General features: G+C 50.3%; 2 protein-coding genes across 7 annotated transcripts in view; one reads left to right on the plus strand and one right to left on the minus strand.

Moving 5' to 3' along the window:
- LOC105524065 (rho GTPase-activating protein gacC-like) overlaps nucleotides 1-2,912 on the minus strand; it is a 9,540-nt gene extending 6,628 nt beyond the window's left edge. Inside the window, 3 exon segments of the mRNA XM_011959184.1 lie at nucleotides 1,798-1,904; nucleotides 2,212-2,676; nucleotides 2,871-2,912. Coding sequence (XP_011814574.1) covers nucleotides 1,798-1,904; nucleotides 2,212-2,676; nucleotides 2,871-2,912 — 614 coding nt within the window.
- ZNF74 (zinc finger protein 74) overlaps nucleotides 2,397-11,591 on the plus strand; it is a 17,944-nt gene continuing 8,749 nt past the window's right edge. Inside the window, exons 1-5 of one of the 6 annotated variants that reach the window (XM_011959169.1) lie at nucleotides 2,397-2,944; nucleotides 3,604-3,689; nucleotides 8,746-8,840; nucleotides 10,101-10,227; nucleotides 10,746-10,841. In XM_011959169.1, coding sequence (XP_011814559.1) covers nucleotides 10,194-10,227; nucleotides 10,746-10,841 — 130 coding nt within the window. In that variant the 5' untranslated portion in view covers nucleotides 2,397-2,944; nucleotides 3,604-3,689; nucleotides 8,746-8,840; nucleotides 10,101-10,193. The remainder of the gene's footprint in view (nucleotides 2,945-3,603; nucleotides 3,690-8,745; nucleotides 8,841-10,100; nucleotides 10,228-10,745; nucleotides 10,842-11,591) is intronic. The other 5 variants (XM_011959168.1, XM_011959171.1, XM_011959172.1 and 2 more) reach the window with 5 other exon arrangements.

Here is an 11,591-nt window from a genome sequence, read left to right on the forward strand (position 1 = left end):
AAAAAAAAAAAAAACAGGCATATATATCCATATTTCACCGGGCCTTCACACAGCCCTGCTGGTCAACCCCTCGAGAATTGAGGAATCAGAGAACTTAGGAATCCGAAAATGACCTGGGACTGCTTATGTAAGTGAGAATCTTAAGCTAAACGGCCTAGAGGTAAATGCCTTTCCCAGCCTCAGAAGTCTATAGTCAGCAGAAAGCAGTAACAGCATCCTCCCTTCCACTCTTCCCTTCAGGCTGGACACATCCCTGTCCCTACAGCCTTTGTACTTGGGCAGAGACGCAGGTGACAGAGCACTCAATTTAGAATCCCTGGGCTCACACTGGCTTTCCTACAGACATAGGGGGTCCATGAGGCCCACAGTGACATACACACATACATGAGGATGCATATGCTGACGCTGATGAGCCCTGGAAGTCAACACAGAAGAACACATGCAGGCACACACACAGCCACAACTCTACCTGCGAGGTCTACAACCCCACAAATGAAGACAGATGCATACCATCTCACACAAACTAGAACTCTGAGAGAAACACACACACACAGGTCTACAGATTCACCTGAACAAGACGCCATCCATAGTCACCGGCACAAGGCATCTATGCACTATCACACAGAACACAGGCAAGCAGACATAGATGATCCTCCCAACCATCCACAGTCTATAGAGATGAACTGCAGAGCTAAATGCACAGATACGCCAGTCATACATTCAGATCTGTGTAGACACAGTGAGGCACACACGTACACATGCGCACTTACACAGAAAGATGCAGACCCAGTCGGGCGTGGTGGCTCAGGCCTGTAATTCTAGCACTTTGGGAGGCCAAGGCGGGTGGATCACGAGGTCAGGAGATTGAGATCATCCTGGCTAACACGGTGAAACCCCGTCTCTACTAAAAATACAAAAATTAGCAGGGCGTGATAGCGGGCAGCTGTAGTCCCAGCTACTTGGGAGGCTGAAGCAGGAGAATGGTGTGGCGGAGCTTGCAGTGAGCGGAGATCACGCCAGTGCACTCCAGCCTGGGCAACACAGAGAGACACTGTCTCAAAAAAAAAAAAAAAAGAAAGAAAGAAACGTGAGGCAAGAGCAAACACCTACACCTGTAAGATACACAGAGAAACAAACACATACACAAACTTACACATATAGAAAAAGACTCATACACTGTATAATCAACAGTTCAACACCCCACCAAGGCTCTTGTCCTGGGTTGCTATTAAAATTGGGCGCTGAATACAAAAATTAACTGGGCGTGGTGGTACCTGTCTGTAGTCCCAGCTACTCGGGAGGCTGAGGTGGGAGAATAGCTTGAGCCGGAGAGGTTGAGGCTACGGTGAGCTGTGATTGTGCAACCGCACTCCAGCCTGGGCCACGGAGTGAGACCCAGTCTCAAAACAAAATCAAACACGGGCGCTGCACTGGGCAGGGGAGGTCTGGGCACAGCTGTGCTGATGTGGGCAGTGGACACAGGTGTCAAGCGAGAGCCTGTGGCCAAGCCTAAGCTGCGGTTAAGGTGGGAGGCTGAAGGGTTTGGAATGTGCACCACCCCGCCCCACCCCAGACCACCTCTCAGTAGGAACGTGGCAATGCGCTTCGGTGCTGGACTCCTACTTCTGGCTGTGTGACTTGGGACACGTTACTCCACGCACCTGTACCACAACTTCCTCATCTTCCAAATGGAATAATAATAGTTAGCAAACCTCCCTGGGTTGCTGTGAGCATTCTGCCAGAAAAATGTACTCCAAGCTCTTGAAGTAGGCCTGGCGTGTGTTTGGTGCTCAGTACATATTCAGTGTTTCTGACGCCGACATCATCACTGTGTTCATAGCACAGCCCTGCGCCGCCACGACTGGGCCGCCACCCAGACCTTCCTTTCCCACTCCAAGGGTGAACTGTGGACAGGGCCCCCTGGGAGGGGCTAGGGCCAGAGCTCTCCCAACTCCGTGGGCTTCAGATATGTGGCTTGAGAAAGGGGAGTGGGGGCAGGGCCCCTGGAAAACCCCTCGAGGCCAGGCCCACTCCCAATATCCCTAAGACCAGGGGCTTGAGTCTTTCCTGCAGACAGATGTGGGCAGGAACCCACCCGACTCCACTTGGGGACGTGGCCGAACTAACCGGACAAATCCTAGTTCTTGGGCACCGCCCTCCCAATATCCTCGCAATTAGACACCCATTCAGCGGCACTGCACTGATCCGCACATCGAGATACACGGCGACATTCGCCCGCAAGAGCATGGCGGCGAGCTCCCGGCTGTTGGCCCAGGAACTACATTTCCTAGAAGGGTGTGCTACATACTCGTTGGCGTCCGGACGCAAGCACGGGCCCAGACTCCCTCTAGGAAATGGAGTCTGACGCCTGCGCGGCGCAAAGGCTCCCGGGAGGTGTAGTTTGCGCCCGTTCTGCGCAGGCGCACTTTCCAGCGGCGGCCGCCTGCTGCTCTTTGTGGCAGTCGCCGTTCTTTTGTGGGAGTTCGGTTTGTCCACTTGCCGGTCCCTCAGACCATCAGCGGTCTCTGTCCGCCTCGGGACCTGTCTGCTGGTCGTTCGGCGTCCGATGGCTCCGGGCCGCGGAACCTTAGGCCTGGCCCCAGTCTCCGAGCGCGGGTTCGCCCAGGGCAGCGTGTGGCGGGGGTGTGCCGGGGCGTGCGTGCGCCGGGCATGGGGCTGAGCCAGGTGTGGGGAGTGGGTATCTGCGGAACCGGTCTGAGCCCCACCTCAGCCGGGCGCGGGGAGTGGGCTCCGTGCGTGTGATCGTGCAGCCGTGAGCGCGTGGCCGCCCCGCGAGGCTCCGCTGCAGGCCCCTGAGCCCCAGGAGCAGGACTCGTTCCTCTGGGCCTGCCCTGGGTCCTGGAGGCTACAGAGCTGCCCACTCCTCCCGGGGAGGCTGCCGTGGAGGCCATGGAGATCCCTGCCCCGGAGCCCGAGAAGACAGGTACAGCTTCGCTCTTGTAGTCAGCGTGTCTGTGGATTTGCACTTGAGGATATTTACGCTCAGATCAGACCAGTTTCCCAGAAGCATCCAGCATCTTTTTTTTTTTTTTTTTTTTTTAATGGAGTCTCACTCTGTCACCCAGGCGGGAGTGCAATGGCTTGATCTACGCTCACTGCAACCTCTGCCTCCCGGGTTCAAGCGATTCTCCCGCCTCAACCTCCCAAGTAGCTGGGATTGCAGGCGCACGCCACCAGGCCCGGCTAATTTTTGTGTTTTTAGTAGAGACGGGGTTTCGCCATGGTCTTGAGCTCAAGCGATCCGCCCGACTCGGTCTCCCAAAGGGCTGGGATTACAGGAGTGAGCCACCGCGCCTGGCCTCCTGCTTCTTTCTTCCTCTTGCCCAACCATTTGTTCCCACTCAGACGTGCTTGATTGGGGGATAGCAGCTCTTTTCTTCATGAATTGGAGTGTCTGAGACACAGGCAGAATTATCCCTCGATGCTATATCAGTTGGTGCTAGCTGTTGGGGCTCGTTCCCCACCTGGCCTTGCTGGCAGGTTCGGCCTCCTCTTTGATTCTCACTTGTGCCACGACAGGTGGGCTTTAAGCTCAGCTATGAGCCTGGTAGCCATGGCCTTGACTCATTTCTCCTTCACCAGCTCTTTCCTCTCAGGATCCTGCTCTTTCCCTGAAAGAAAATCCCGAGGATATATCGGGTTGGGGTCTTCCCGAAGCCAGGTCCAAGGTGAGTGGTTGCCTGTTCTTCCTTCTTTATGAAGAGGATTGGCACATTCCCTCCCCAGGCCTGGATCATCAGCCTTCCACAGACCTTCACCCGGGTACCTGCTGGCCAGTCCTGAGGAAGCTCTGGGCAGTGGAAACAGCTCCAGTTGAAGAGTCCACATGCTGCCCGAGGTGTGCCTGGAGATGTAGTCTATTGAATGTCTCCTCCAACCCCATTCAGTGGGTCAGCTGCTGGGGATCTCTCTGCCCAGCGCTGTCCTGGGAGCTCTGAGGAGTGGTTTTAGTGGAACCTGAGAAAGTAGATGACAGCTCACATGGGGTCGCTTTGTCTATCCACATGCTGGCCAGGGGTTGGTGCAGGATGTTTGCACGGTTGATTTACTAGGATGGAATTGGAAGGGGCACGTGCAGCAGCTGAGGAAGACCTGGATTGCAGCACTGGGTTAAGAGTGGTGGTAGGGGAGGCATCCCTGTGTGCTTTCCTCTGTGCCTGGCCCCTGGCGTGGGGCCTTCATGGAGAGTCCTGGAGATTTGTAGAATCTGATGGATCAGCAAGGAATGGGCCCTGGGCACTTCTGCAGCCACGTGGGACCCAGATCCCTCCTTTTACAGACTGTGGACTCTGTTCCTCATTTTGTTTCTCTACGGCAACCACCCTACCCCATGGTAGTACTTAGAAGGGTGCAGTTGACAAATAGCACAGTAGAGTGAAAGATCCAGAGGGATGAGGGGTCTGTGGGTTTTTTTGTTTGTTTGTTTTTTAGCATTTTGTGATTTTGTCAGTCTGCCACACAAAAGAGGTGACAGCTGATTATAGACAGCTAGAAACAGCTGTAAAACATGTATTGTGAGATGCGCCTCACCTCTGTAGTGTGTCACAATGCTTTATAGTTCTCAAGAAACTTGACAGTCAAATGCAATGCATGTTCCTTGACTAGGGTATAGATCCAAAAAAACTGATAAAGGGCAGTTTGGGACAATTGAGGAAATTTGAAAATGGGCTGTATCTTAGGTCATATTATATCAATAGTAAATGTATTGCTGTGATAATAGTACTGTGATTATGTAAGAGAATATCCACAGGAGATACCAGTTGAAGACTGTAGAGTGAGACGTCATGATGTCTGCAACGTACGTTCAAATGGTTCAGCAAAAAAAAAAAAAAAGTGTATGTGCATGTATGTATGTATGTGTCTGTGCAGCTCCCTGTAGGTGGTAGGGCCCTTGTGCATGTGTTATCCCTATTCCTAAAATATTTGCTTGTTAGATCCTTGAATAACCAGTTGACTGTCCTGAGTACACATCACCTTTGGCGTTTTCTCTTGACAGTCTCATTCACACTCACAGTTCAAGTTGTTCTGTCTCCTGGGACATCTTGTGTGGTCTGTTCTGACTTCTCTGCTAATGTCATTACCACATCGGCATCTGATTCCAACACATACTCTCTGGGCTTTTTATTCCCTTTCCCGCAGAATAAAGACACATTAGACATGGGCTTCTCCCAGTGGGCCAGAAATACCCACCAAAAAGGCTTGTGCAGGCCTCAGACCCTACCCTACTCTTGCTGGTTGATGCTCCCCACACTGAAGCCATGTAGCCTCTGACAGCCTTACTGGCTAGCACCATATTCTGATACCTCTGGGGCTATTTTTTGTTTTTCTTTCATTTTTTTTTTGAGACAGAGTCTCACTCTGTCGCCCAGGCTGGGGTGCAGTGGCACAATCATAGCTCACTACAGCCTTCAACTCCTGGGCTCAAGCAAATCCCCCACCTCAGCCTCCTGAGTAGTTGGGACCAAGATGTGCACCCCCACACCCGGCTTGGAGCTTTGTTTCAGCCCATTTTCTCCTTCCCTCGACTATCATCGTCCTTCATGCCTGCATGCCTCAGTTAGGGGTGTGTTCTCAGCATTTGTCCTCATCTCTACCTCCTCATCTGAAATCCAGTGTTTTGCAGGGTAAGGTTTTATTTAGGTGTAATTTATATACAGCACAACTGTGCAATTTTAGGTATACAATTTGATGAGGTTGAGCAAACATATACAGTTGTGTAACCAGCACCACAATCATGATATGGGACATTTCCATGACCCAAAAATGTCCCCCTGCCCCTGTGCATTCCGTCCTCTCCCCTCTCCCCTCTCCCCTCTCCCCTTGGTAACCACTATAGTTTTGCTATAGATTTTCCTCTTTAAGGATTTCATATGGAATTTATACTATGTGGTCATTTGTCTCTGCTTTATTTCACTTAGCATATGCTTTTGAGTTTATCCATGTTGTTGTGTGAATCGGTAGTTTGTTCCTTTTTATTGGTGAGTAATACTCCATTTGTATTAGTCTGCTAGGGCTGCCATACAAAGTATGGCAGGAGGGTTTAAACAACAGAAATTAATTTTATTACAATTCAGGAGGCAAGAAGTCTGAGATCAAGGACAGGCATGTTGGCTCACGCCCGTAATCCCAGCACTTTGGGAGGCTGAGGTGGGCAGACTACGAGGTCAGGAGATTGAGACCATCCTACCTAACATGGTGAAACCCCATCTCTACTAAAAATACAAAAGAATTAGCCAGGCATGGTGGTGGGCGCCTGTACTCCCAGCTACATGGGCTGCTGAGGCAGGAGAATGGCCTGAACCCAGGAGGTAGAACTTGCAGCGAGCCTAGATCGCGCCACTGCACTCCAGCCTGGGTGATAAGCGAGACTCTGTCTCAAGAAGAAAAAAAAAAAAGAAGTCTGAGATCAAGGTGTCAGCAGGGTTGGTTTCTTCTGAGGCCTCTTTCCTTGGCTTGTAGATGGCCACCTTTTACCTACATCTTCACATGGTCTTACCTCCTCTATGTCTGTGTCCAAATTTCCTCTTCTTATGAGGACACCAGTTATATTGGATTAGGGCCCACTGTATTGAATTCATTTCAGCTTAATTACTTCTTCAAAGAACCTCTCTCCAGGCCGGATGCAGTGGCTCATGTCTGCAATCCCAGCATTTTGGGAGGCTAAGTTGGGTGGATCACTTGAGGTCAGGAATTCAAGACCAGCCTGGTCAACATGGTGAAACCCTGTCTCTACTAGAAATTCAAAAAATTAGCCAGGTGTAGTGGCGTGTGCCTATAGTCCTAGCTACTCAGGAGGCTGAGCAGGAGAATCTCTAGAACCCAGGAGGCAGAGGTTGCAGTGAGCTGATATTGCACCACTGCACTCCAGCCTGGGTGACAGAGTGAGACTACGTCTCAAAAAAAAAAAAACCTCTCTTGGAGTTACTGAGGGTTGAGACATAGGAATATACAGTTCAGCCCATTACTCCATTGGATGGATATTCCACAGTCGGCTTATCCATTCACTAGCTGATGGATATTTACTCGCTCGTAGGCTTTTGCTGTTACAAATAAACCCACTATAAATATTTGAGTACACGTATGGCTGTGCATTTTAATTTCTCTTGCATAAATACCTAGGTGTGAAATTGCTGAGCCATGTAGTTTATCAATTTTGTTGATCTTTTCAAAAAACCATTTTTTTGTTTTATTGATTTTCTCTATTTTCCGTTTTCCATTTCATAGATTTCTGATCCTTATTATCTCCTTGGTGTCTTAAGATTGAAACTTAACTTTACTTACTTTAGTGTCTTAAGATTGAAACATAGATATTGATTTGACACTTTTTTTTCCTTGTATAGCATTCAGCGCTATAAATTTCTAAGCACTGCCTCATCTATATCCTACAACTTTTGTTATGTTACATTTTTATTCAGCTGAAAATAGTTTCTAATTTCCCTAGTGATTTCTTCTTCAATGGTATGTTATTTCAGAATGTGTTGTTTCATTTCCTAATATTTAGGGCATTTTCCAGATGACTTTCTATTATGGATTTCTGATTTAATTCTATTGTCATCAGAGAATGAACTTTGTATGATTTAAAGCCTTTCAAATCTACCCAGATTTATTTTATTTCCCAGAGTGTGGTTTATCTTGGTAAATGTTCCACATGCCCTTGAAAAATATGTATTCTGCCTTTGTTGGCTAGAGTGTTATGTGAATACCTGTTAAGTCAAGTTGAATGATGGTGTTTTTTTTTTTTTTGAGACGGAGTCTCACTCTGTCGCCCAGGCTGGAGTGTAGCGGCGCGATCTCAGCTCACTGCAAGCTCCGCCTCCCGGGTTTACGCCATTCTCCTGCCTCAGCCTCCCGAGTAGCTGGGACTACAGGCGCCCGCCATCTCGCCCGGCTAGTTTTTTGTATTTTTTAGTAGAGACGGGGTTTCACCGTGTTAGCCAGGATGGTCTCGATCTCCTGACCTCGTGATCCGCCCGTCTCGGCCTCCCAAAGTGCTGAGATTACAGGCTTGAGCCACCGCGCCCGGCCGAATGATGGTGTTTTTAATTGTTCTGTCAGTTTTTGCATTACGTATTTTGAAGCTCTTTTAGTAGATACATTTATATTTAGGATTGCCATGAGTTCTTAACGAATTAAGCCTTTTATCATTATGTAATATTCTCTTTATCTCTGATAGTTGTCTCTCTAAAATCTACTTTGCTATTACTATAGGCACTTCAGCTATTTTTTTTGATTGGTATTTGCAGGGTTTATCTTTTTCTATCCTTTCACTTTTAACCTATCTTTGTATGTAAAGTAGGTTTCTGTAACTTGCTTTTTTAATTCAATTTGACAGTCTCCACCTTTTAATTGGAGTGTTTAAACTATTCGCATTTAGTGTAATTATTAATATAGTTGGATTTACATGTCTCTTCCCCCACTCCCTTTTTTTTGAGACGGAGTTCACTCTGTCGCCCCGGCTGGAGTGCAGTGGCGGGATCTCAGCTCACTGCTCCACCTCCTGGGTTCAAGCCATTCTCCTGCCTCAGCCTCCCTAGTAGCTGGGACTACAGGCGCCCACCACCTCGCCCAGCTAGTTTTTTGTATTTTTTAGTAGAAACGAGGTTTCACAGTGTTAGCCAGGATGGCCTCGATCTCCTGACCTCGTGATCCGCCTGTCTCGGCCTCCCAAAGTGCTGGGATTACAGGCTTGAGCCACCGCGCCAGGCCTTTTTTTTTTTTGGACAGAGTTTCGCTCTTGTCACCCGGGCTGGAGTGCAGTGGCGCATCTTGGCTCACTGCAACCTCCACCTCCCGGGTTCAAGAAATTCTCCTGACCTCAGGTGATCTGCCACCTTGGCCTGCCAATGTGCTGGGATTACATGCATGAGCCACCCCACCCAGACTTGCTATTAGTTTTCTATGTCTTATGTCTTTTTTGTTTCTCTTTTCCTCCCTTAATGACTTCTTTTGAGGTAAACACATACTGTTCTAATATACTCTTAATTCCTCTGATTTCGTTAATATTTTTCACCTTTTAGTTATTTGATTGGATGCTGGACATTGTGAATTTTACTTTGTTGAGTAGGTTTTTGGAATTTCTTTTTTTTTTTTTGAGACGGAGTCTTGCTCTGTCACCCAGGCTGGAACGCAGTGGCCGGATCTCAGCTCACTGCAAGCCCTGCCTCCCGGGTTCACACCATTCTTCTGCCTCAGCCTCCCGAGTAGCTGGGACTACAGGCGCCTGCTACCTCGCCGGGCTAGTTTTTTGTATTTTTTTAGTAGAGACGGGGTTTCACTGGGTTAGCCAGGATGGTCTTGATCTCCTGACCTCGTGATTCGCCCGTCTCGGCCTCCCAAAGTGCTGGGATTACAGGCTTGAGCCACCGCGCCCGGCCGGTTTTTGGAATTTCTTAAGTGTTTCTGGGATTTGTTCTGGGATGCAGTGAAATTACTTGGCATCTATTTGATCCTTTCAAGGATCAAAGCAAGTCTGGAGTTGGGTGGTGGCCAGAATGCCCAGGCCCACGGGGAGCAGGCAGGAAGGATTGGAAGGCAGTCAGGTGAGGACTGCAGGTAGCCTCTCTTGATCCCTTGGGGCACAGAACTTGCTGATATATACAAGGTTTCCTTCCTTAGAGTGTAATAACGGTATCTAGTCTGGGTTCGGATCCTTTTGCATTAGTGAGCTTTGAACAGACTTGCTGGGGTTTTTGTACTATTAATATTCTCTCAAATTTTTAAGTTTGAAATTCTTGACCCCATGAAGCATAGCATCTCACCCAGGACTTAGAGCGTGATACAACAGCCATGTACAGCCCCTGGGTCCCACCTCAAGTTGCCAAGGCCCCACAGTGTCTATTCAGACCTGCTTTCCCAGTCTAGAAGGTGGTGTGGGAATGCATGCCAATTCCCAGCCCCTCTCCCTGCCCCTGGTCCCCAAATTCAGTCATGGTCAGTGTCTACAGCACAACTTTCTGTGCATGCGAGAAGGTCACCTGAGGTTAACCCTTTACTTGTAGAGTCCTTAATCAATCTCTAGCTCCTCTGGAACCATGGACACAGAATCAGTCCTGGGTGAGTGAGAACCTATGTCATTTCAGGAATCGGTGAGTTTCAAGGATGTGGCTGTGGACTTCACCCAGGAGGAGTGGGGTCAGCTAGACTCCCCTCAGAGGGCCTTGTACCGGGATGTGATGTTGGAGAACTACCAGAACCTTCTTGCCCTAGGTAAGATCCCCCCAGCCCTAGGCTGGGCGTCTGCTATCAGCCTTCTTCTGCGTGGTAGATATTAAGGAGGATCCCTTCAGTGCCAGCCCTGGTGCCAGATATGTCGTGGGGTGGGAAGCAAGACCTGTGCCTTGGGGCACTCCTGGCCAGGGGCCTCGGCCACGCCAGAAGTCCTCAGGGGACAGCACAGGCGCTGGTAGCATCCTTGCTTGGCATTTCCCCTGGTCCTGGGGTGGGGGCAGGGAGAGAAGAGAGGAAGGTGGGACCCTGGAGCCCAGCTGGCTCTGGAACGGTCCTCGAGCAATAAAGTAAGGACGTCAGCACACGTGGGGTCTTCAGAGTGTGCACTGGGATTTGGGTTCCAGTCTGAGACCCTCACTGCTTTTGGCCCAGAGGACCTCCTGTTCCCAGAGAGGGTGTCCACTTCACAGGCATTGTCCTTGTTAGGGGCGGCCCCTGAGGTCAGCTGGGCCTGGAGAGCTGCAGCATGCCCAGCCCCACTTTCTCCCCACAAACAGGACCTCCACTGCACAAGCCAGACGTGATCTCCCATCTGGAACGAGGCGAGGAGCCATGGAGCATGCAGAGGGAAGTCCCTGGAGGGCCCTGTCCAGGTGAGCAGAGGCACAGGTGGAAGGTTGCCGGCCCCAGCACCTCCGGAGGCACCTCCTCCTATGGCCCCTATTTTCCTCCCTCAATTTGCTCTGGTTCCATGTCACCTTCTCAGGTCCTCTACCAGACCCTCCAGCTTGTCTCCCTTCAGCACATATTGAGCACTGCCTGTGTGCTGAAACCTGTTCTGAGATACAACAGGGAGCAAACCGGGCCATTGGGACCAAATGGTCACCTGCTGATGGGGGTGGGGAGGCAGGAATAGAAATATTGAGCCATTGGTATTGGCTGGGCAGCCGGGGGTGTGGGATTGGGGTCAGGGGCCACCAGGGGAGGGGCAGCTAGCATTGGTCAATGTCAGTGTCAGGGTCAGCATCAGCATCAGGGCCAGCGTCAGCATCAGGTTCAGGGCCAGTGTCAGGGCCAGGGCCAGCATCAGCGTCAGAGCCAGCATGAGCATCAGCGTCAGGGTCAGGGCCGGCATCAGGGTCAGGGCCAGCATCAGCATCAGAGTCAGCATCAGCATCAGGGTCAGAGTCAGCATCAGCGTCAGGGTCAGAGTCAGCATCAACATCAGGGTCAGAGTCAGCATCAGCATCAGGGTCAGCATCAGCGTCAGAGCCAGTATGAGCATCAGCATCAGGGTCAGCATCAGCATCGAGGTCAGGGCCAGCAGCAGTGTCAGGGCCAGCAGCAGCGTCAGAGTCAGCATCAGCATCAGGGTCAGCATCAGGTTCAGGGTCAGGGCCAGC

This window comes from Colobus angolensis, unplaced genomic scaffold (assembly GCF_000951035.1).
Source record: "Colobus angolensis palliatus isolate OR3802 unplaced genomic scaffold, Cang.pa_1.0 Scaffold484, whole genome shotgun sequence".
Taxonomy (NCBI): Eukaryota; Metazoa; Chordata; class Mammalia; order Primates; family Cercopithecidae; genus Colobus; species Colobus angolensis.